This window comes from Battus philenor, unplaced genomic scaffold (assembly GCF_028537555.1).
Source record: "Battus philenor isolate CCGP_79_NKW_IND1 unplaced genomic scaffold, ilBatPhil1.0.hap1 SCAF_14, whole genome shotgun sequence".
NCBI classification, from domain to species: Eukaryota; Metazoa; Arthropoda; class Insecta; order Lepidoptera; family Papilionidae; genus Battus; species Battus philenor.
In genome coordinates, this window is record NW_027181676.1 from 11,573,601 (window position 1) to 11,598,376 (window position 24,776).

Genomic DNA, 24,776 nt, shown 5'->3' on the forward strand with positions numbered 1-24,776 from the left:
AGCGTCTATCGGTTGATAAGATGACATACCATTTTTGCTTTAGTTGCTATTAGTGGAACGAGTCTGAATAGCTTATTATTCACAACTGAATGAGACAGTTTTGTGTTTACTCTGCGTTTAAATGATAAACATTTTCTTTGTAATAATAAACCTAGTGGCTAGTCAAATAAAACATCGAGAAATGTTTTAATGATGAGAATGGAATACATCAATTACATAGGGTGAATCAAGGTCGGCCATCGCCTAGGTTACAAGGCGGTACACATACCGACATGTATTTGGGTCTACATATTGCTTCAGTAGGTTTCCGGTTTTTGAATGGATATGTAATTCACGAAAGCGATTTATATACAAGTATAAAAAGTTATAGGCATGCGGGTTTTACTACTAGTCTTTATTATTTACGGGTCTATTAATACTTGTTTTGCACAGACAACGCAAAATATTAATATTCGTGAGTAAAAATATAATATATATATATGTCTCAGGAAATAAATAGCATGGTTGTAATATTCGTATATTAAATTTGTAGTGCTAATTAATGAAGAAAATAATGCTTTGGCTGAAAAAGCGTTCGAAGTGGCTAAGGAATATGTGCGACGTAATCCAAACTTAGGTCTGGCCATAGATCCCGTTATCGTCGTAGGTAATCGAACCGACGCAAAGGCGTTTTTAGAAAACGGTAATGTGACTTTATTGTCATGAGTACAATGACGATACGTTAAAAGCTATAACGATAATTATTTATTTGCAGTTTGCAGGAAATATAACGATATGCTATCCGCGGATAAACCACCACACGTGGTTCTCGATTTTACCGTGACTGGAGTTGGTTCTGAAACCATAAAGTCGTTCACCGCTGCACTGGCCTTGCCGACTATTTCTGGTTCTTTTGGTCAAGTTGGCGATTTGAGACAGTGGCGCTCTCTAACTGTCAATCAAACTAAATTCTTACTTCAAATCATGCCGCCTGCGGATATGTTGCCAGAATCAGTTAGGTCTATCGTCACGAAGCAAGATATTACAAACGCTGCAATAATTTTTGATGAAGTTTTTGGTTAGTAAATATATGCACATATTAACAAAATTACCAGTAGAACTTGTGTAAACAGGTATTTTAAGGGAATACATTTTTACAGTTATGGACCACAAATATAAATCTCTTCTTCAAAATATACCAACCAGACACGTGATAACACCAGTTAAAAGCTTCAGTAAAGATGAAATTAAAATGCAATTAAGAAGTCTACGTGAATTGGATGTTGTAAACTTCTTTATTATTGGCAGTTTGAGAACTATAAAGAATGTTCTGGACGCCGCTGATGAGAATCAATATTTTGGAAGAAAAACCGCTTGGTTTGCTTTATCATTGGATAAAGGTGACATTAGTTGCAGTTGTAAAGATGCCATCATAGTTTACATGAGACCAACACCAGATGCTAAGAGCAGGGATCGCTTGGGAAAAATAAAGTCGACATACACTATGAACGGCGAGCCTGAGATTACATCTGCTTTCTACTTCGACCTGTCACTTCGAACATTTTTATCTGTCAAGTAATGACCTTTACTATTTTAATACTCACGATATTCTGTATTTAGTTCACCACGTGTAGTGTATGTGGGGCGTCTAATAATATCCTGGTTTATTCCATGACTTCACTTATACGTTTCCAGATCTCTCCTGGACTCTGGCAATTGGCCAAGTGACATGAAATATATTACATGTGATGAATACGACGGTAAGAATACTCCTTATAGGACCTTGGATCTTAAAACAGCGTTTCAAGAGGTTTGTTTAATGTGATCTTAATGTACTTTATCTCTTTTTTTTTATAAAAAAGCGGGTTAAGCATAAAAATGATTTGAAACGACTACTCATATAAAATTGGCGAAGCTTAATATAATTTTTTTAAAAAAGCTTTAAGGTTATGAAGGATTAACAATTTTTAAGTTATTGGTGTTGCAAGTTTCTTAATCAATCTAAATTTTTTTTTGATTCTGTGGCAGTAAAGTTGGAGATACTGTTTTATTTTTTTATTTGGCAGCGTTTATTTTTACGTTGCTAAACTGTAGTGAGAAAGTATCACTATGTATTACTTTGAAACGTAATGTAACCAGAAATTTGTTAGGCAATTGATGCGCTTGTTTCAAAGTGGGGACTTAGGCGGTTTTTCATATCTATATGATCAATCGCCGTAGTAGTCTCGTCTTTTAAAGACAGTGAAAAAAAGAATGGATTAATGCTATCAGCAAAGAAACTTAATATTTTTCTATGGTTTTGTATCAAAAAGAGGATTTTAAAATTTGTATTTATTAGATTAACATTTGGAAAACTTACATCTTAAAAAAAAACTTGTTCATTTTTAACTAATTAATAATAAGTTTTAACTTATAGCAGTTTTAAGTATAGCTAAAGGTGAATAAACATATGCTTACAATTTAGATTAAATGTTATGCGCGATAACAGAGACTAATAATATTTAAAATACATAGACGGATAAGTAATTACATATTATATTACATTTCATATTTTTTTCATATTATATTAAGTTAAGTATTACATTTAGTTCTTAAAAACTTAGGGCTATACCTAATTCTTGCTAATGCCACACTTGTGAATGAATCAAGATCATACTACTTACATATTTTGTTATAGCATGATATGGTATAAGTCATACGCACAATATAACTATTCTGTCTGTAATTCCATGACGCTTTGGATAAAGCCAATAGCGTGAAAGAAATTGTTTTGTATGGAACATTTATAGCATTTTAGTATCTATTATAGCATTTATTAGGTATTTATTATGACGTAAATAGCGGGTTGATTGATTATAGGTGTGAAAGCTTTTAAGCATAATTTAAAGCTTTAAAATAAAGCTGAATGTAGCTTCAAAGCGTTTATATCTATTCCCAATTATCCTGTATGAAGTGATTATTCTAAAATACAATAAATTCTTATATTCTTCTATCTGAATGCGTGATAGCTAATAACTATGTCCGTACAAAATTTGAAGATAGATATAGCAGACAATAATATTTGTAATATGTAGTGATCCTTATTCTGTAAACGCTTTTCATGCTATATTACGTTATTTCTTAAACTATTGACTTTTAGATAAGGTGTAACATATATTAATTGACAGCAAATGAGCTATACATTCACCCCTTTAAAACTTACACATATAATCAATTGATCCGTATATTTTAGTATACATAAACATCTCCAATATTGTTTAAAGTTTTTTGTAACAATACAAATTGCAGATTAAAGAGACGCCGACTTACGCACCATTTTATATACCAGAAGATGATCCAATGAATGGTAGAAGTTACATGGAGTTCAGTACTGATATATCAGCTGTTACTGTCAAAGATGGCGCCTCCATTGGCAGCCGCGTCTTGGGTACATGGAAGGCCGGCCTTTCTAATCCCCTGATTCTCACCGAAGCTGACAACATGAGCGATTATTCAGCGCAGCTCGTGTATAGAATTGTTACCGTGGAGGTGGGTAATGAACTCTCATTGTTTGAAATAAAACGCGATAAAATTGAGTCGCGTTTGCTTAATAACAGTTGTGTAAACAATTGTAATGTTTACGATTTTTTTCGATAACTTATATGAATGTGTGTGTTAAATAGCTTAAACTTGATTAGAATGTTTTTGTATAATAATTGATTTTTAATAAGAGTAGTGTTCTCAAATTAATTATTATATATTCTAAAATAAGTCAGATATTTCGTTATTTACCGTATTCAGAGTAATTGGTTATTCGTATAAAAGCCTTAAATGCGTTGAATATATAGCTTATTTGTCAGCAAACAACTTGAATTCTATTACACATACTTCCAATCATCTTATATAAAATAATCACTTTGAAACATGGTACATTAATTTTTCAATTTTTTTTACAATAATTTTTTTTATTCGAACATGGTGACAGGCCAATTACCTTTGGCATTCTAAACTCTACAGGGATGGATAGTAAACAATTATTAATTTTATTATGTATTAATCAAAATTTTGAAAACGTTTTCTTATTTTAAAATCAAAAAGATTATTTTTGGAATTTTTGATTCTACTTTTGATGATTACATTTTTATTTTATTCTATTACTAGTATTTAAATTAAATACCGTTATAGCTGTATAGTGACTGTTATAACGAAAACTATATCAAGATCCACTATTTTGCTTTTTTTTAAAAAAAACAACGTTTTTAAATGTATACCTCCTACTGATTAAAAAATGAAACCAAAATTATTATAACTTATTTTACAATAGACTCTAGTTTTAAAATATTTGTTAGTTATGTAAATAGGAAGCGGTTATGCTAGATAGTGTTGTTTGTTTTGAATGTTTGCAGCAACATCCGTTTATTATAAGAGATGACGATGCACCAAAGGGCTTTAAAGGTTATTGCATTGATCTTATAGAGGAGATAAGAGAAATTGTTAAGTTTGATTATGAAATCATACTAGCACCAGATGGTCACTTCGGTACAATGGATGAAAATGGAAACTGGAATGGTATAATCAAGGAGTTGATTGAGAAACGTGCCGATATAGGATTGACTTCCTTATCGGTGATGGCTGAGAGGGAAAATGTAGTTGACTTCACTGTACCATATTACGATTTAGTTGGTATTACTATCATGATGAAATTACCAAGGACTCCAACTTCGCTATTTAAATTTCTAACGGTTTTAGAAAACGACGTCTGGCTGTCGATTCTGGCGGCGTATTTCTTTACCAGGTAAGTCGTATGTTTTATAATGGATATAGATTTGTTTTAAAATTCTTTAATACCATAGTAATGACGGTAAGTTACCAATTAAATAATGTTTCAGATTTAGCTCTTTAAATTTATTATTTCAGCCATAATATTAATTGTAAATTCAAACTAATTGCTGTAATTATTTGTATATTTAACTTAATTCATTTTGAATCGAGAATTATCTGATTATCTTGAACTAACTGACCCCACAGACGTTGTGGTGCTAGCTAGGAACAGCAAATACTAATTTTAAACGCGTGGAGTTAATAGGGAACTGTCAAACGCAATTTCAATATCCATTCTTCATTATCATTGTCATTTAAAAATATAAATTATAGTAAAAAGTTTCATTAATAATTACTATATTTGTTACGGTATATTGGGGCATATTTGGTGATTTTCAGAATTATTAATTTATAGCTTCCATGATTTTATGGCTCGCGGATTCCGTGAGCAATAAAAGTTCATGTGAACACGTGCTATGTGTAAGTTGCCGACTTTATTAGAATGAAACAGGAAACCGTAAACATTTGAATATTATCTTTGTAGGGCAAGAATAAATAGGTGTTGAAAGGCGTTATATCTATCGTTACAATTTATCTATACGCTAGCTTTGTAAAAAGGTTTTAGTTTTTGTTAATCAATGTATATACAAGAATGCAAATTAAACATTTCATCCGTGGAACGTCCTCTGCTAGACCGCGGCTTGTTTCATAGATTTACAATGCTTGTGACTTATTCTTGGTTGATGTTATGCTGTTACTTAAGAAGCTTTTACAGCTTCATCCAATTCGCGTGGGCATCCTACGCTGTGCTTGCCGGTTCGTGATCCACCTTCCAGAGCCTTAAGGTCCCAGCAGCTATATGTTCTGCATGGTATGTGGCCTCCCTGCTGCCATTTCAACTTGCCAATCCGCTGGGGTGTGACGATTACTTTCTTTCATCTATTGATCTGTTCATTTCTAGTTCTATCTTGTATTCAAATCAAGTATAGCCCTTTTTGTGGCTATTTAGAGATCCTTTTCATCACTTGAAACACACATGCTAAATTACTTAGTCAATATAAAATAGTTTAGTATGTACTTCGTAATAAATCGATGAAGGTCTATTAGTTTGAGTTCAATTGCTCATTGTTTTCAAAGGACAAGGTTAAAGATATTATGTTGGAAGTTGTTGAGTCAACATTTCTTGTAGGGCGTTTTTGAATCAATATACGATGCCAACAGTTAAAATATACAACATAGTTTTATCTATAATTTTTTGTTTACTTCTATACGTTTTCTGTGTAGTCATGTTAAAACGTTGTAAATGCTTATTTGACAGTTCGCTATGAACTTCGTGCGCTTTGAGGTTAGGACGAGGTAGGAACTCTTATTTATAGTTCCGAGTTAGCGCTTAGTTTAAAACGTAAAAAAAGTAGCAAAGTTCGATGGCCTTTGGGAAAGCGGCAGCTCAGGCCGTTATATTTTACAATGTCATAGGATTGGGATGCCGCCGAGCTCTTAGATCGTTTAGGCGGATGCATGGAGTGACTATGCTGAAGTGCCCTTACAAAGAGACCCTGGGGCAGTCATTCATCGATAATACCCGGTTAGCATTCTGACCGTAGGGCACGAAATGGCCGAACCTCGAATTAGTCGTATATGGGGGCTAAGAGTGGCTTGTGGAGGAGGAAGAGAGCGTCCACACTTTCTTAGGGGTTTGTCACAAGGTAATAAGTGATGTAATTAAGCGTAATAAAGCCGTATAAGTGGACACTAATATACTTTGATGAATAAATTCTATGAAATAACTTAAAATTAATAAATTAAGAAAAAAAACGACATAGTCGATTGGAAATGTAAATGTGATTAAGATTTTATTAAATGTGGCAAGGGATGGTAAGCGATGCATGTCTGTAGTGTAAATAAATGGTGTGAGAATGATAGAAAATATGAAGGAAGACAAAGAGGAATTGTGAAGGAAGAGAGAGAAAGTTTGTCAAAGGAAATATCATAAAATAACTCCTGTCCCAAAAACAAGATGGGGGGGGGGGGGGGGCGAAAGCGACCCCCAATAACGGGGGTCTTAAAAAAGACCTCGACTTAGTCGGTTGCTATTATCTTGTTAACATTACGAACACTTCGGAAAACCGTTAGCGTCGGGAGAATTTACGAAAGAATTTCCGGCAATGCTTCTTGAATGACAGGTTGGTGACCCTCGTTATGCACGAACGGACCTCAGTTCCTACAATGCTTGATTTTTGAACAGCTGTGAAGTGTACTAACAGATTTGCTGTTGCTTATAAAATTGCTATAAAACAAAAACAAAATAGATTTGTCATGTCGTTTCTGCTTTCGATTTTTTATTTCTATCCGCCTATATATTATTACTCCATGAGAGGAAGACTTCACCTCAATATTTGGTATAATACAAGCGTTTTTTTTAAAACAGATCATAGTATAATGTTGTTATCAGCATGCATAAAGTTTTAAAATTCTATGAACGTACAGCAAAGTGCAAATATACTGCTAGTCTTATGTGCGACGTATCCGCTTGTGGAATGATGGCGTCAGAGAATTGCACTGAACATACTTGTCATATTCATTATGTTAATAAACTATTGTATATATTTTTCATAAAGATACATTTTATAAGTATATTAGTCTGTATTAGGTGGAGATTACGAAATGATTCAGTTGGTCTATGACAATTATATATTCAGTTTATTCAAGTCACTATTTATCAAAGGTTACACATATATATTATTGTAGTGCAAGAAAGTATCTATTGAAATTTAATTTTGTTATTAGGTTAGATTCTTTAAGCACTCCATATACTGATTACTTAACAATATGGCACATTACATAGCGCGAAGAAAAGGAAGTAAACTACGGATCGGCAAAGAACAAAGCAGTGTAGAACGTTCATTCATAAAGCAGACATGTCTTTTTTAAGGTCAATGTCAGTGTTATCTATAGGGAGGCCTAAATTATTTTATTGATAAAAATTTGAATCGCTACGGTGTATTAGGTTTTACATTGATATAGCTATTAATAGTCATAAATAAATATGGCTATTACTAAATTGTACACAATGTTTGTGTTTTTATATTGCATTTGCAGTCGCCTTGAGGATTAAAACAATGTTCTAGGTCAGCTCACGAAAAGATTCAACAGTAAATCCTATCTTGAGGAGGTACGGCAAGTTGAAAGGTCACATGGCTACATCTTTGTTTTTTTTGTTGAAAAGTCTGTAATGTAGAACCGTTACGTGGGCAGGTAATATTGTCGATTTTGAAACGATGTAGACCTATGTCTTGTTTTGGGTGTTCTACGGGTAGAATGGCGATGATAATGAATATTTCAAAAAATATAAATAGTGTAGTATATAGCAGGAACTAGCCTTGGTAAACATCACACTGAAAAAAAAATATACTCCCGTTTGTTGATGAAGATAAGTCATCTTTATGTAAAAACCAAACAAACGACTTCGTTGGATTGAAATTGGCTTTTGAATTTTAAAAAAAGATTAAAATCCATGAAACAATTTTAGACACATTTTTAACATTATCTAACGCTGCTTACCCAAAGTGCTGCAGTAATAAATTCCGTGGGCTCTCGTTTCGGGAAATTTGAATTCGAACGCGCAATAATAAATAATTAAAAATATTTTCGTCGCAGTGGTCAGTAATAAAAAGCGTTATAAGACGAAAGTTGTATCCCATTTAAATGACTATCATACGGAAGTATAACAAATAAAAATGGCGGCGAAGTATAGAATTAAACATCACTGTCGTCTAGTTACGCTTGCCAAGACGTTTGTTGAAATATTATGTCGCATTTACAACAATTTACCGCTTTCCGTATTTCTGAATGTACATAAATAAAATGTATATCAGGGCTACTTTTTATCATAGTACGCAAACTAAAACATACCTTATAACTATGGCATAACTTTTAAATTAGAACAAAATACAAATACATGTTACAACGTTTAAACATTCGTTTTGATTTGGCGCCAAAAGTACACAACGGTAGTATTTCGAGGTTAACATTATACTTTGTTGTTGCCATGTGTACTAGATCCTCATTTTATTTACTATTTTGTATTGTTCAAATATTATTCATTTGTTAGGAATATAAATATAATAATTTAATTTAACTTTAATTAGCTACAAATAAAAGTTGAGTTTTTCTGTAGTAGCTTGTGGATATTGATTTAAAACTTTTTTTTATTTTTAAAAAATACTCTTGGTTATTGCTGACCAGTCTCGCTGCAAGATTTTCAAAATACTCTTTTTTTAATTGTCATTTAATACATAAATAGTGGTGTTATCATTACAGTTTATCAACATACTATGAAACAAATATTTATTCTTTCAAATAGGCTTTGCAAAGCACTTTTGAAAAGTCAAGGCATATAAAAATGTATTTATACATCGTTTTATTGGTCCCAATTTTATCTAAATGCTATTGGTAGATCCGGAATTTTGATTTTATTGAAAAGAACCTGTCAAAGAACTTGATACTACCTGATTTAACGACAATTTTTTCATGTTATAAATTTTCTAGTCGTCAAGTTAAAATTACCATAATACTAACCCCTGATATTTTTGTCTTCTATGCAATATTTATAACAATAATATGCCTTATTAATTAAACATTGTTAAACATAAATATGCAAGCAAGAAAAGGACCAATATTTAGCCACTTCCGCACATGCAGTGACTCTGTGTTTGGCACTAATCGGTGTAACATAACTCCTGAAGATGCCCCGTGGAGGGGTGAACACGTGTTAAGTGATTTAACGGTTGCAGTTGTGTAATTCGCGTTGTTTGTCGCATCCGCATTTATCAGCGGGCTGGCGGGCGGTGCACTTTGTTGCACGACTACCACTGCATGTGCGGAAGTGGCTAAATATTGGTAATTTTCTTACTTAGGATGGACTACCGCAAAATAACGCCTGATTCCATTAAATATAGATATACAAGCTTTGATTTTTTCGTGGATAAATGTAAAATTGCTTCATGGTTTTTGTCATAGAAGCGAATTTTGTAACAAAATATATGTTTAACACGGCGTGAGTAGGTCCCTGTTAGTTGTACCGACGACCGAATCCAAGTCGCAAGAAACTGGAGTATGAGAGCACCGCGATACCGTTGTGGTCATCTTTTGAAGAGGCCTATGCTTCGTAGTGCGCGCCTATAGGTTGACGTTAATTAATTAATACGCTCCTATAATAAAAAAGTATATCTGGCCCCAAAAATAATATATAATTTAATTATATTATTTTTAAATTAAATAAACATATATCATGTTTATTTTTGTTCCCTCTTCTGCCCACCAAATACGACCGTAAAAAGACCTTGAACCCACCGCACTGGTAAATTTTTTCATTGCCCTCTTGCCAGGAAATAGGTTGACCACAGATGTAATTAATAAAAAAAGAATCAGTATGAAATTTTAAAATTAATAGCAACACATCAAATCCTTAATCTTATTACACTCGAATCGGAACTTATGTTATAGAGTCAAAGGTATAGCCGAGGCCAGTAGGAATTCTTGCTTGAATTTCAATTTGTCTAAGTTACCTAAGACTTTGGCTTTTGACTTTTAAACCGGTGAATTAAAGTAATTATCTGAGTCTAGACTTTGAAGGAGTTCTTAAGTATAATTATTGTAAAGAGGTTATGGTCGACCTTGTTGCTGACTGAGATTGCTTACTAAAGCCTTAAATAAAAAAACGGAGATGAAACCTAATTTTATAGTTTCCTTCCAATTTGGTAAATAAATAACATAACGATGTATGTAGTGCACGTGAAAATTTTATTTAAAATGAGTTATTTTTTTAGAGCTATAATTCGAATAATCACACTGGCCAGTTACAAAAAATTATTATTGACAATAATCAATCACACAATTATTAATACGCGAGCTCTAACATACGGTACGATGTGAGAGAAGAGAAACTTACCGTGTTGTTGAAAATTATTGTTTATTTTTGGGGTGGTCAAATTTCAAGGCAAGCGTGCTAAGAAAAGTGTTTCAAGTGCATTGAAAGCAAGTTTTTTTTTTTTAATTCATCAGTAATCCATAGTTTTCTAAAAGCTTAGTGACCTTCCAATGAAAATAAATGTATTAAAGAAGCCGAACAAAAGTTTGCAAAAGCAACTATAGCTTTTATATGACTATCTTATGAAAGCAGATGTCTCGTTTGCATGCCAAAGAGTGTAAATTATGAAATTCACTCCTCTTATATAAGGTGACCTCATTGGACGTACGCGCCACCGTAAAGTTTCGTCTGTCGGTTATATACAAAATAACCGTCTCTATTGCGGTCAAGGTTGGTGGCATCGTACGTCGTGTAACTTGAATGTAACTACACTTTACGTCACTCTTTACGCAATATATATTAAAGAAACTCGTAAAAGTAACACTCGTGCATGTTACTTTCTTATTTTTAAGACATAAAAAGACTTAAATACTTCAAAATTTAGAAAAGTAATAAAATACATTGGATTAGTGATACAATTCAATGTAAAATATAAGGTTAAATGACCTAAGAGGATCACGAAATACAGTTTCGTTGTTGAATCCTGATACGTTTCTATTTTCAAATAAACATTAAAACATTATAACAGTGAAAATTATATATTAAAAATATTATTTTCTTAAAATAGAATTATTTAACTCTAATTGGTTTACAAATATGTTACAGCGCCATCTATCGAGTAATATTACATACTAATAAATATTGTTCATTGCAACGCTTGGCTTATTCTTTATATGAAATAACTGTTCCTTAATTCAAAAGACACATAAATTTTAGGTAAAACGGTATTTCGTTCTGCCTAGCTTATGTTGTGTTTCTATATAAAAGGTGTTACTTTAATAGATCACTGTACAATTGGCGATTTATTGCCATTAGATAAGCCGTTTGCACAAGTAATTAAATCCAATTATGGAAACAAATCATAACCTTGTAGATGCCTTTCATGGTAAATATGTTACATCTTTAATACTTTTACGTAAACCTTTTCCCTGCATAATATTGATATTACTAGGAGAATAATAGAAATAAATAATAATACTTAGAAATGATTAAATAATAACAATATTCATCTGGAATAAAAAAAGTCCATTTTGCAGATATTTTTTGTTTTTGTTTCCGAACATCAGATGAGAAATAATTTTGAAAATAGAATGTTCTAAGAATTTGGAAAATAGTAGCAGTTATTTTTTTTTATTCGAAAATATAACATTTGTTCTTTTTATGCCGGTTATTTATGAGCGATACTTAAAAATAATTATATTATAACTCAAATGTCGGTTTGTGTTTAGGTACGAAGTTAAGATTGCGAAACTTGTACAAAATGGACGCGGTACGTTGAAGATAAAGGCAGTTATAAAAAACTTAACGGTAGAGCTGGTACAGAATGCTGGTTATGGCACTATTTCAACGTTTCATTTCATTATACTGTACGACCTGTGTTCTGGACAAGTTTATTAACTGTGAAACTATAAATTCAATTGAATAATAATTAATATTAATTAATCAATTAAAAATAACCGTCATCAATTATAAATTACAAAATGGCATCTATTTACTATTTAATAAAAATAACAAAAGTTTATCGCAAAAATTTTGAATACATTAATACGGGGTGATTAGTTACAAGTCTAAAAGCTATAAAGGTGTAAACTGTAAATGTATATTATTTGTCATAAAAGAAATCTTAGTTTAGTTTAGTTAAGTTTTTACACCTATTTGTTTTATTATCATCATCGCGAGTTACCTGGTCAAGATTACTAACGTTTTCGTGCCTCTAGTAGGCAAGAAAGAGAGGAAATGAAGGCAAAAGTAACATTATATCATCTGTATATAATATTTTATTAATGTTATCCCATAATGGATCTTGAATTGAAACGAAAAATTGCTTGTCTGAACTGGCAGTAGGCTGGACACATTGCTCGTGCACCCGATGGCCACTGTGGTAGAAAGGTTCTCTAGTGGTGACCAGGCTCCCCACTAAGTGGACCGACGACATGTGGTAGTGTGATATCGCTGGATGTGAGCAGAGTAAGACTGTTCATCGTGGAGAATCTTTGAGGAGAGGCCTACGCATATGTCTTGCAGTGGGCGCCTATCAACTGACATTGATGATGAAGAAGAAGAATGACCCTTACTATCGATCACCCGATATAAAGTCTATAGATTACAGGAGCTGCACTTTGTTCGTTGATGAACAATTCCTTCACCATCACGTTAAACCATTCTTTAGACCATGTATATACTTTAACAATAGGATCCTGGATGGATTTTTTGATAGCTCCTATTGGTATCGACCTGTAAAAAATATTTAAAAAAAAGGTTTGTGTGCCTAAGGTTACAGCAGTTCAATGAACATAACACACCTTAGAAATTTTGTGTTCGACACCAGGCTATTTCAATGTTTATTATATAACGATATATTCTCTAAAAAATGCCCTGACGAGACTCTATGGCCTGTTTTGAAGTTTTAAGCATTTATTATTAGAACATACGACGGACTTGATGTCAATAAGTAATGTATAATCCATCGCATTTTGAATATAGAATTTTTGTTATTTTTTTTTGTAGACAATTGAAACTTTTTAAAGGTTGAGGATTTTTATAAAATTATTATAATAATTTACGTTATTTACACTCAATGTTTTAGATTTATAGATAAGAAATGACGTAAATTACAAGCTGAATTACATTAAACAACAGGTGAAATGTATTTCACTCTTTCTCAAATATTACTTTTATATTCGTTTCGTCTCAGTCTCACAAAGATTACAAGTGTGTATTGCATTGTTTTGTAACATGTTTGAGAATGTTCAATATCTTAGCTTCGGTATAACTACATTGTTTTTAAAATTAAAAAACGACTTGAGTGAAAATGTTTCAATGTTTTTGAGATGATACAGATAATTTTAATTACTGAATTGAGCAATAAATTTGCTCAATAATAAAAGAAAAATTGCAATTATTTAATCACAGTATACTAAAATCTTTAACATTATTATCAAACCTAGTATAATTAAAGGTCAAAAACTAAGTTCTCTATCCTAACGGAAACGAAATACTGCGAAGTAACCCGCAAGCTACAAAACGCGCGGAACGAACTGCTGCTGGGCGCGGGCCTTACGGTTCTGGAGTGGAGACGTCGGACTTGCGGGACAATCCACGAAGTGGACAGACTATCCCTAGATGCAATTTCCGTGTGAATATATTCCAAGTCTGACATTGACATAGCCGTGCCTATGGTAAGAAATGACTTATGTTATGGGCACTGGAGGTATTTCAAGCAAAAATAACAATTCACAATATGTTACAAAAATAAAAAGAATATGTGTACACTCACATACTAAGGAGTAGTGAGTTGTGTAATTGTATTGGCGTATGTAGAGTGTAAATGTATATATGCATCTTGTAATCAAAATAACAGCTCAAAGAGATTTTGATCAGTTTTCGTAATTAAAATTAAGGAAACAACGATTCTTTTTAATTATTTTTGTTACAAAGATACCTACTAATATTTATGTACCATATATGTACAGTTGTTATTTGAAATATTTTTTTACACAGTTTTCTCATGTGGGTATTCGATAAATGGAGTCCGTACAGCTATCAGAACAACAGAGAGAAATATAAAGACGACGAAGAAAAAAGGGAGTTTACCTTGAAGGAGTGTCTATGGTTCTGTATGACATCACTAACGCCTCAAGGCGGAGGAGAAGCCCCGAAAAACCTTTCGGGCCGGTTGCTGGCTGCTACTTGGTGGTTGTTTGGGTACGTAGTACGATTTTATTTTCACAACGGTAACATCACTTAGGGAAGCCTAGTAGACCGACGACATAGATAAGGTTGCGGGACTCTCTGGATGCGGGAAACGCAAGACCGATCATTGTGACCATCCTTGGGGGAGGCCTATGCCTTGCAGTGAGGGTCTATCGGCTGATATGACGATGACGATGATTGTCATCATCATTTCTAACGTATAATGTCCACTGTTGGACAAAGGTAAGTAAACGTCGGTAATTCGCGTCGAAGAGGAAGAAAATCCCCGAGGACGTCTTTTAGACCTGACGCATTTCTATTGTTGATGTATTAATGTACGCAATGCAGTAGTATAAATGACCCAAAGTGAAAATCGTTTATTAAAGACTTGGAAGATTAAGAGTAGCTCTTCCTTCTCGCCTACTATCTTCTTTTGTAGGAACGTACCTCTTCCAATTTTTAAGAATATTAGGTCGTGTAGTGTTATTAGGAGGGTCGGATTAGGGCATGGTCCACTTGGGCCCGGGCCCTGGGCGGCATATTTTGAAGGCCACTTAAAATTTCGCTAAAAATCAGGTGTCCTCACGAGACGGACCGTCGACACAGCTAAGGTCGTGACCGCGTTTTCCACTTCGTGGTCGTCACTCGAGTACCTTTTAGCCTTAATAGCTGTCACTTGCATGAGCGATGTGCCCCGTGCACTGCCACTTAAGACAAGCATTTTTTCAAGCTACGTAAGTTATTTATGCAGAAACTCCGAGCATAGCTCTCTCTATTGCTCTCAGGGATTTTACTAGTGTTAAAAGTTATGTGTTCATTTCAGTTTCATCATTATTGCCTCGTACACCGCAAACCTGGCGGCTTTTCTCACGGTTTCGCGGTTGGACACGCCCATAGAGTCGCTAGATGATCTGTCAAAGCAATACAAGATCCAGTACGCGCCGTTGAACGGCTCCTCCGCTATGACTTACTTCGAGAGGATGGCGCAAATAGAAGTGAGATTTTATGAGTAAGTAAACAAAGATAATTACAATTTCACTTTACTCTTCAAAATTTTTGAAGCAAAATAAATTAAATAGAAAGATTTTTTTTAAAAAAATAAGTTAAAATATGACAATGAGTAAAAGAAGAAAAGTATCTGTCTGCAGTAACATTAGGTGAAAGAATATTAATTTAAGTTAGTCGTTATCTATGATAGAATTTGTTAAGATTCATATTAACAGAGGGTCACTGTCGGGGCAATTTAAAGTCTATGCGATGTTGATACCGCGCAAACTCTTTTATCGGAACCAAAGTCAGATGCAACTAGATTGTTTTGCAGATTTTCATCTTATCTCTACTGTGATCTATGAATGGTTTAATGCATTGCATGAATTTACGATGATATTTATGTATGTATATAGATGTGTATATGTAAGTATTCTTGTAAGTCTTGTGTGTATGTATATGTGTATATAGTAATGTATGTTTTTGTATGTACACCCTAAACTGCATTCTCCTTCATGTCTCTCATCTCCATCCAAAGGTTGTCTGGTAGAGATCGTCACGAGCGATAATACCGTCTCTTGTACAATATGAATTGTTTCTTTTTTGTTTTCCTCTATTTATTGTCTCAGGTTTACGAAAAAGTGTTAATAAATGAATATTAATGATAACAATAGGGGTAAACTTGTCCTAATAAAACTAAGTTTAAGAAGACTAAATTTAAGAAAAAAATATTAAAAAAAAGTTTTTTTTTAATGTAAAACTCAAGCTTGTGTCTACTGTTATTTGGCTATTTGATCGTTAGTGGTAAAAGATACAGGTTCTCAATAATAAAAAAAAGTTTTTAGTCTCATATGATGATAGTGTGCACAGAATACGAAGAGTGTTTCGTCGCCGTCAAATGCTCACTTGGTGAATTATATATTATAGCCACAGATTAAATAAGCTTGCCCAGATTCTCAAAGCTCTTCCGTGAAATTCCCCGAAGTACATGAGAAGTCTAAGATGGTAAACCGTGGAGCAGACCATGAGGGTCCCGCGTAAAATAAGCCTACTCCATTTTATTTCACAGGTGTCGTATCGGGCGACAGTTGTATCAGTTTCCGAAAGACGGGCAGCAGCGTCCTCTGCGTACCATACTGCCACGTGGAAGGGCCAAATGTCATATATGATTAATAACTAGATTAGAACATAAATGTAAGAGTATAAAAAGGTTGATATAAAAATAAATTGTAGATCTATAAGAAAATCGATACTAAAAACTAGTAGAAATATAATAAGTGGTAATTAACAATAGGCAGTTACGCAATAAAAATTTGCCAAATTCCATCTTTATCTGGACTATAGATGGCGCGCTTATCGAAGAGCGACTGCCCAATACAGAGTTCTCTCTTGAGGTCTCGTTATCTACGAGCCTAGCGAACTCTCAACTCTCACACTCTCACCCTCTAGGATTGCTACATACGCTTTGGTACTTTTAAAGAGGTCATAGGCAAAGTGCCCTCTGCGCCCTCTTAAACCCACGAAATCTGTAAAAGCTATTTTAATAGCACTACAACATTCCGGTCCAAAAATAGCACGTGTAGACAATAAGGTTTAAGTTACGTAAGTCTACTAAATAAATGAATAATAAAAATATGTAATTAGGTTAACATGGATAAATAATAATAGTGATTTTAAAATGCATAAAGTAAATAAAAGTAAAGACTGGCACAATCTTAAAGAAAAATAATAAATAAGTGTAAATGTAAAAATAAAAAAAAACATCGCATAAAGTCAACTTAAAAATTTTAAATCTACATTCGATTTGTAAGGTCTCTACCTAAATAAAAAAAAAACACTGCCATTGCCAGTTTCTCCATCTAGAACAGACAAGAGAATGATTGAAGAAAATGTCGAAGTGGTATTGGTTTAAAAATAAACGAAGTAGAAACTATAAGCTGCCTCGAATATACTCGTACAGGCAGCAAGTGGTAATTGCCTTAGAAAGTGAATTATGTTGTTATTGTTATTTATTATTAATGTATACGACTTCCTATTCGATACTTATACGGAAACGATATAAATTCTCGAATAAAAATAATAGATGAGGGAAAAAAATTGAGCGGCTTTTCCTTATATTTCGTTGAATTATTTAATAAAGACAGGTGTTTGCTATTTATATAAAATATATTTCGATTATTGGAAATATATAGGAGAGACCTATGTCTAGCTATGGGTGTCCTATCGTCAAAATGATGAAGATTCATTTGATTCCATAATGTTTATTAATAATGAAGCTTATAATCTAGCGATACTATTTTAAATAAACAAATGAAATTAATGATATCGGCTAAAATTATTTTATTTATTTATACACTTCCTTATTACTTAATTTGGCGTTAATTCATACTTCTCCTAGATCTTTTATATTTATTGTTGATTAATGTCAGCCCTTCCTGGATAACCTTGGTCGAGAATTCGACCAACTGCCTCGAGAAGTCTGTTTGACCTGCCTTTCTGAGCTCTTTCGTCACTGTAAGGCCTGTCACCATCCGTAGAATCCATTTATTGGATTGGTGATCGCCTTCTTGATGTCTTTCTTTCTACTTTTCCTACGACAACCAGCTTGTGTAGACTGGGTGCCTTCGAGATTTGATATGAATTCATTTCTAAAAGATGGTGAAATTCATATTATACATATTAAAATAGTAATAAAACTAAATAGGTAACATTTTTCAATGCGAATTAGAATTTCCAAGGTACAAATAACGTAAACAGAGACATTAAGAATATGGATTTGATTATCAGAAAAACCAGACTGGTCAGATATGAGAAAATTGAATCAAGAACATTGAACAGGAGACGGTACTCAGGGTTGTGAAAGTAACATTGTTATATTTCAAAATATTTTTCTAATCAAATAAAACATATAGGCCAGTTACGCCACAGCTAAGAGAAGATTGTTAAAGTGTTGATTGTCTTCAAGACAGTAACAGTTATATCGTCAGATGTTTATGTAAGTTTTTCCTCTTCGTAAATATAAACTAACCTAAAATGTTATTTTATACGTCAAAGTAATATCAGGATATATATGTATACTTTGGAACAGTATTAAAACAATCCAACAAATCTTAAGACTAGTGTATGCACTACGGATAGAAAATCTTCGTTTAAATATGGTTCGATATTAAAAAAAACATTATCTTAATTGAAACTATTACCAAAACAAAAAATAAAACGTGAATACGACTAGAGCGGGGCGACAAAAAAAAAGTATTTTTGCAAATAGTATGTATTAACTTGTAATAAAATCTTTTTGGCTGTTACTATTTGTATTTAGCTGGTTTTGTTTATTAAAAAAAAAAATGAAATTTCCATCCAAGACGTTTTTTATTTGTTTTTCTACTGTATTGACAGTAGTTCGAGTGGATATAATAAAGAAATTCAACACATTTAGACGACGTAACTGAAATATTTTAAATCGACCATCAAACCGTTTTGTTCTATTTAAATAAAAGATGGGCGTTCTACTTTATTGCAATAATTAAGTACTTTAAAATTATTTACATGTGTCGTGCTTTTTGGTTACTCTTGTAATAAAATTAACAAATATTGATATAACCCGCTTCCAAATACACGTCTTAAACGTTACTATATACATTTTACAAACTGAACACATGAGGTTAATAGCCATTCTTTCGATTGTGCCCAAAATTCTCATCCGTTATCGGTCAAAAACCCCATTCAATGCGATAAGCGAATTAAAAAAGCGCGTGAATGTTTCTTCTTATCTTTTACAATCTTTGCGTCATAAACAAATATTTAAAATAGGGTACTGTTTAAATTTATTACTTAAACTATTAAAATTAATCAATGATGCTCTTAATTTTATCGTTTGTTTAACGGGTTTCCGTAATCATGCAAGCATTGCGTTCATTTTGTCGATAGGTTGGTTTTAGTCTTGCAAAATAAACATTTAGATCTTTCCGTCAAAAACCTTTTAAGTTTATTATAATGATGATTTTCAAAGTGGCTGATGGCGTTGGTAATGGCTTACATAGAAAAGTTAATCTGTCTTTATCGCGTATTTAAAAAATTACGGTCATAGTTCGGTTTAGTAATTGAGTACATAGTTCTAAAACATAAAGTGATATTTTATTTAAAAAGTTTATTCATTACAGTATGAATATTTGTCTGTAGTTAACTGAAGATTTTCTAATGTTTATATTATACGTACATAGTATTAGAAGAAACATCATAGGGTGCGTAATATTTATCAGGATTTTTTAAAGGCAATAATTACAGAAAAATATACGACATTTATTTTTTATAAAATTTAGGGTCATCCAATTTGTTTAGTTTGATTTGTAATACATAAAATCTAAATTTAAGTTTATGAACAATTATTATACTAATTAAACTTACTTAATTTATTTATTAATTTAATATTCTTAATTGTACACGTTAGAAAATATACATAGTTGGATAATAATAAAGAAAAGTACTATAGGCGAGGTAATTGCTTACAGATAAACATAATATGGAAATAGAAGAAGGACAACTAGCGGATAGTTGTCGAGTACATACAAACATACATATATAAACATGCATACTTGTACATACATGTATATTTTCATATGTACTTATATAAATACATTATAATACTTTGTAACACCTAGTTATAAATACAATAATAAATAAAAACATTAAATTAACTTGGTTTGCAATTTCGTCATAAATTATGCTAAGTTCGTAATTTCGATTGTTTTGTATTGAATGTTGTTTTTGTTTTAGCATCAATCTTTCTGTTTCAACGTGAAATAGCAGGCCTTTATAAATACTATATTCACTTTTAAATGTGTAAAATGTATATTCTAAAATTGTAACACCTTTATTAAATAATATAAGAATAATAACTTTCATAATACTTTTGCTATCTATTGTTTTACTTAATATATGCTGTGTCTCATAAGATTAGAGATACACATTGTTTTAAATCGTTATTTCCATGTTGACTTATAATCATTTCTTGTACATTAGACTTAAAAATTAACTACAAAAATGAATTTTATTATTTTGATAATGTGGCAGCTTACTAGTCGTTACTACTAATAGCACAGATTGAATCTGTCTCGATACCATCCTATTTAACTTAAAATAAAACCTAAGTTTATGTTCTATTCTAAATTATCAATTTTTTTACAACGATTTCTTAGATTTACGTGAGTGTTAACAATATAATAAAACTCAGTAAATGTTGAGAAAAAGAAATCATGCTTATGAAATATGTGACGAACTGGGAGATGTTATATAAATACATTTCAGTGTTTATTATCCTATTCTGGACGAAGACAAATTTAAAAATCATCAAAATTGGTCCATTCGTTCTTGAGTTATAAATGATTTTTAGGTTAAAATAATTAACGTCTGTGATATCATGTGCTATTTTACATTTTATTTATAATTTATATTAGTGTCGATTGATTTGATTTCTATAACGTTTTAATGTTTAAATATATAGTAAATAATTGTTAATAATTAATAATTAGTTTAATTTCTATTTAAATAACTTTAGTCTTAGTTTCAGACATTGTATTGTTATTATTATGAATTTTGTTTGCATTGTTTTAAAAATGAGGGTTGTTTTATCTTCTCCAGGATTTGGAAAGAGATGAGTTTAAACGATAGTTTGAGTGACGTGGAAAGGGCAAAGTTGGCCGTGTGGGATTACCCCGTCAGCGACAAGTACAGCAAGATGTGGCAGGCGATGAAAGAGGCAGGGCTACCTAACTCTATAGAGGAGGCGATTGAAAGAGTCAGGGAGTCGAAGAGTTCCAGCGAGGGATTCGCGTGGCTAGGCGATGCTACTGACGTGCGCTATCACGTGCTGACCAGCTGCGACTTGCAGATGGTTGGCGATGAGTTCTCCAGGAAACCGTACGCCATTGCCGTTCAACAAGGCTCCCCTTTGAAGGATCAATTTAACAATGCGTAAGTACAAGTTAAGCTAAATTCAAACTGTCATTATATGTTTGTCGATTCTACGTTGATTTTTGTGTATTAATTAGTATACAAGGTAGCGTGTAGTAGTTGACTACTTGCTCCATCTAGCGGCGTGATCGGATATTGTTGTATAAGCTTTAAAGAAATGAAAGTATAGGTCATTCACTTTTAATTAATACATAGACACTCTATCCAATAATTTCTGGTTTTTGTAGAAAAAAATAATGAAATGATAATATAGTAAGGAAAAGCGTTTCAAAATCCTAATAACAACATTAAAATTAATTACTTTACTAATTTTTTACCAATGTACACTGGTGTATTCGATTTTTTTATTTATTTGATTCCGCAACAGAAAATATCAATGAGTTTCAGAAATTCTACTTGTTAAAACTCCGCGGTCTTCATCGATGCCTTTTGTTAAAACGCTTTCGCATACTACGGGCGTTTCAACGTTTTTGGCATATTGGCTAAAAGTCCCAAGGGTATAACTGATCTTATAAATATGAACAAAATTACATTAAGACTTACGTACCTATCAACTCGGATAACCATACATCTGCCGCCAAGTCCATGTAAGACGATAACAGATACCAGTTTGGTACTTTATCTCCTCCGACGTTCAGGTCTCCGGTTGAGAATGAGGAACTCTGGTGTATCTTCTTTCTTCCTCTTTGAACCTTTTTTATATTACCAACTGTCAAACCCGTTTGGGCCAGCGGCAGGTAGATCCACGTCGGTCACAAAAGATATAAATTAAAGGTAAAAGGTGTAAAAAACAATGGCTTTCATCATAGATTCCCAATGGGACGGTGTCTCAATCCGGTGAAACTATAATATGTGTGTAGCGGCCTAAGCCAAGCCTTCCCCAGGAAGTCTTATAAGCTTCGCTAGGACAAATGTGCAAATGTTATTTAGGTACAAGCCAGTTAAAGTTTTCTAGTAAATCATACTGTTTATATTTATTACCTGTGCACATCGACGTATGTAATATTCGAGGTCTCTCCACGCACTCTGCGTCTGTATTCAATAAAACAAGTTCTAAATAGGTCACATGTAAACGACTTAAAATGAGATGTTTTATAATGATGATATATATATCCTGGTTTAATTATAACATATAAATGAAAAGGGAACTCGTGAATGTACGAGAGCCACAAATAATTTTTCAAAGAGCTGTAGTAACGGTGTATATGTTATGTTGTGTTTTTCCTGTCATGGTAAGCATACATTGTTAGGCATAAATTCTAAATTTAAACTTATTTATTGTAAAAATCAAAATAACGATAAAAGAACTTTGCCTTAGTATAGACATCTTTTTTTAAATCTTTTATGTGTTGTGTTCTGTTCGCATAAATAAAGGACATACGGCGTATAAAGTTATTTAAATATAAAGTGTATTATGCGCGATCTAAAAGGGTCAGAACAATGTTACAGTGTCCTCTGGCGGTTGGCGCTTACGTCGCCGGGTTCGACGATCGAGCTGCCCGCTGTTTACATAACATGCAAACATTCGCTATCTTTAATTTTGACTGCGCCGTCATAATTTATCTGTTTTATGTCAGTTTCACGAAATATAATCATAAAAATATTGTGTAGATATGTTTGTGTATATCAGTAGGTAGACGGACGACATATATGTAGTTAAGGTCGCCCAAAGTCATCGTGGCGAACCATGGTGGAGGCTTATTCCTTGTAGTTAACGGCTAATATAATTATAACGATGATTATCATCATTTCAGGCGTATTATGTCCACGGTTGGACAAAGGTAAATAAATGTCGGTAGTCCGCGACGTTTATTTTGCCGCCAAATTAAACCTTATCATAATTGTATCCCAGTTTGGGAGCATGGTTGCTTGTAGGGTGTCTAAGACCGGTTGGAAGCGGTGTGCATCCAGTGTCTCCACACGACTAACAAAGTCGTCTGTCCATCTTGTGAGTTAACGTCTTCCACTGCGCTTATAGGTTCGTTATCTCCATTCTAGAACCTTATGGACCCAATGGCCACCTGTCTTAAGCAAAATTAAGGAGGTTATGGCCTCAGACGTTATTTTATATATTCCACAGTATTAAGAGGATATCAAGCTATTACAACCGTGGCAGGAGTTCGAGTTCATAAATTATGAGAACTTAAATTTATTACTTTACGAATTTTTTTAATAGTAATATCTCTTTATTTAACAATAATTTTTCACGCAACTCTCATATTTGTCTTAGTTTTTCACGTTATTTTTCACTTTCAATCATTCATATTGTCACTTGTATACAAGTTATTAAATTTATTAATTTACTTCAAATACAAAAACATAAACATACATTAGTTTCATTTAGCAAAGTTAAAATTAAACTTGTTTGTCTATTCTAGGCATAAATAGCCCTGGTCATAATTACGGTAGCTTATATCTAAAAGTGAATAAAACGGAAAAAAATATTAAACGGTTCTCCAAGTAATAAAACAAATTGAAGACACTATGATCTAATTTAATTTCCCTAAGATGAATATGTCTCAACTAATTAGTATTTAATGGTAAGGAATATCTATGCACAGAATCCTGCAACTCCTGAACAAACGAAAGCTGGAGAAGCTGAAGGAGAACTGGTGGAACAACAATCCGAATGCGGTGCACTGCGAGAAGCAAGACGACCAGTCGGACGGCATCTCCATTCAGAACATCGGGGGCGTGTTCATCGTCATCTTCATGGGCATCGGTCTCGCCTGTCTCACGCTGGCCGTCGAGTACTGGTGGTACAAGTGGCGGAAGCGTCCGATCATTGGTGACGTCACAAGGGTTTGTTACACTTTTTTATTTTCTTCTTTTTCTAGCGCCTACGCTTTCCAATATAGTAGTAATGTTAGCCAGATAATAGCAAGCAAGTTGTGCTTTTCTCTCAGGGGCCCTTACGTCTGCTTATTTTAGAGCTCCCGTCAAAGCAAACTAAGAATTCGGCTCCAACAGTCTTCCAAACAATAGTTTATGTACCAATTTATCTAACTTAAATGAAATGTTGTACACATTTGTAACTAATGTATGCTCTAGTTAGTAGCTTTTAAGTTTTTGTATATGTTTAAATTTACGGCGTAGATATGCTCTAAAAAAGAAAAACAAGTGTACTAAATTCGAAATTTTCATCGAATTCTTTTCAAGAATAACTTCAATTTTTATCTCTAATACTCAGAGGCTCAGGATAAATCTGTCATTTCACTAATAAGCTTATTAATATTTTTTAAATAATTTTTTTATTTCA

At 32.9% G+C, this 24,776-nt stretch overlaps 1 protein-coding gene across 2 annotated transcripts in view; it reads left to right on the forward strand.

Annotated features, from left to right (window-relative positions):
- Ir25a (ionotropic receptor 25a) overlaps positions 1–24,776 on the forward strand; it is a 32,860-nt gene that overhangs the window by 7,553 nt on the left and 531 nt on the right. Inside the window, exons 1-11 of one of the 2 annotated variants that reach the window (XM_068761228.1) lie at positions 373–454; positions 533–682; positions 755–1,057; positions 1,140–1,554; positions 1,675–1,789; positions 3,268–3,507; positions 4,365–4,753; positions 14,369–14,572; positions 15,384–15,569; positions 21,185–21,517; positions 24,079–24,319. In XM_068761228.1, coding sequence (XP_068617329.1) covers positions 373–454; positions 533–682; positions 755–1,057; positions 1,140–1,554; positions 1,675–1,789; positions 3,268–3,507; positions 4,365–4,753; positions 14,369–14,572; positions 15,384–15,569; positions 21,185–21,517; positions 24,079–24,319 — 2,658 coding nt within the window. Of the gene's footprint in view, positions 1–372; positions 455–532; positions 683–754; positions 1,058–1,139; positions 1,555–1,674; positions 1,790–3,267; positions 3,508–4,364; positions 4,754–14,368; positions 14,573–15,383; positions 15,570–21,184; positions 21,518–24,078; positions 24,320–24,776 lie in introns of those variants that run through there. The other variant, XM_068761229.1, reaches the window with a different exon arrangement.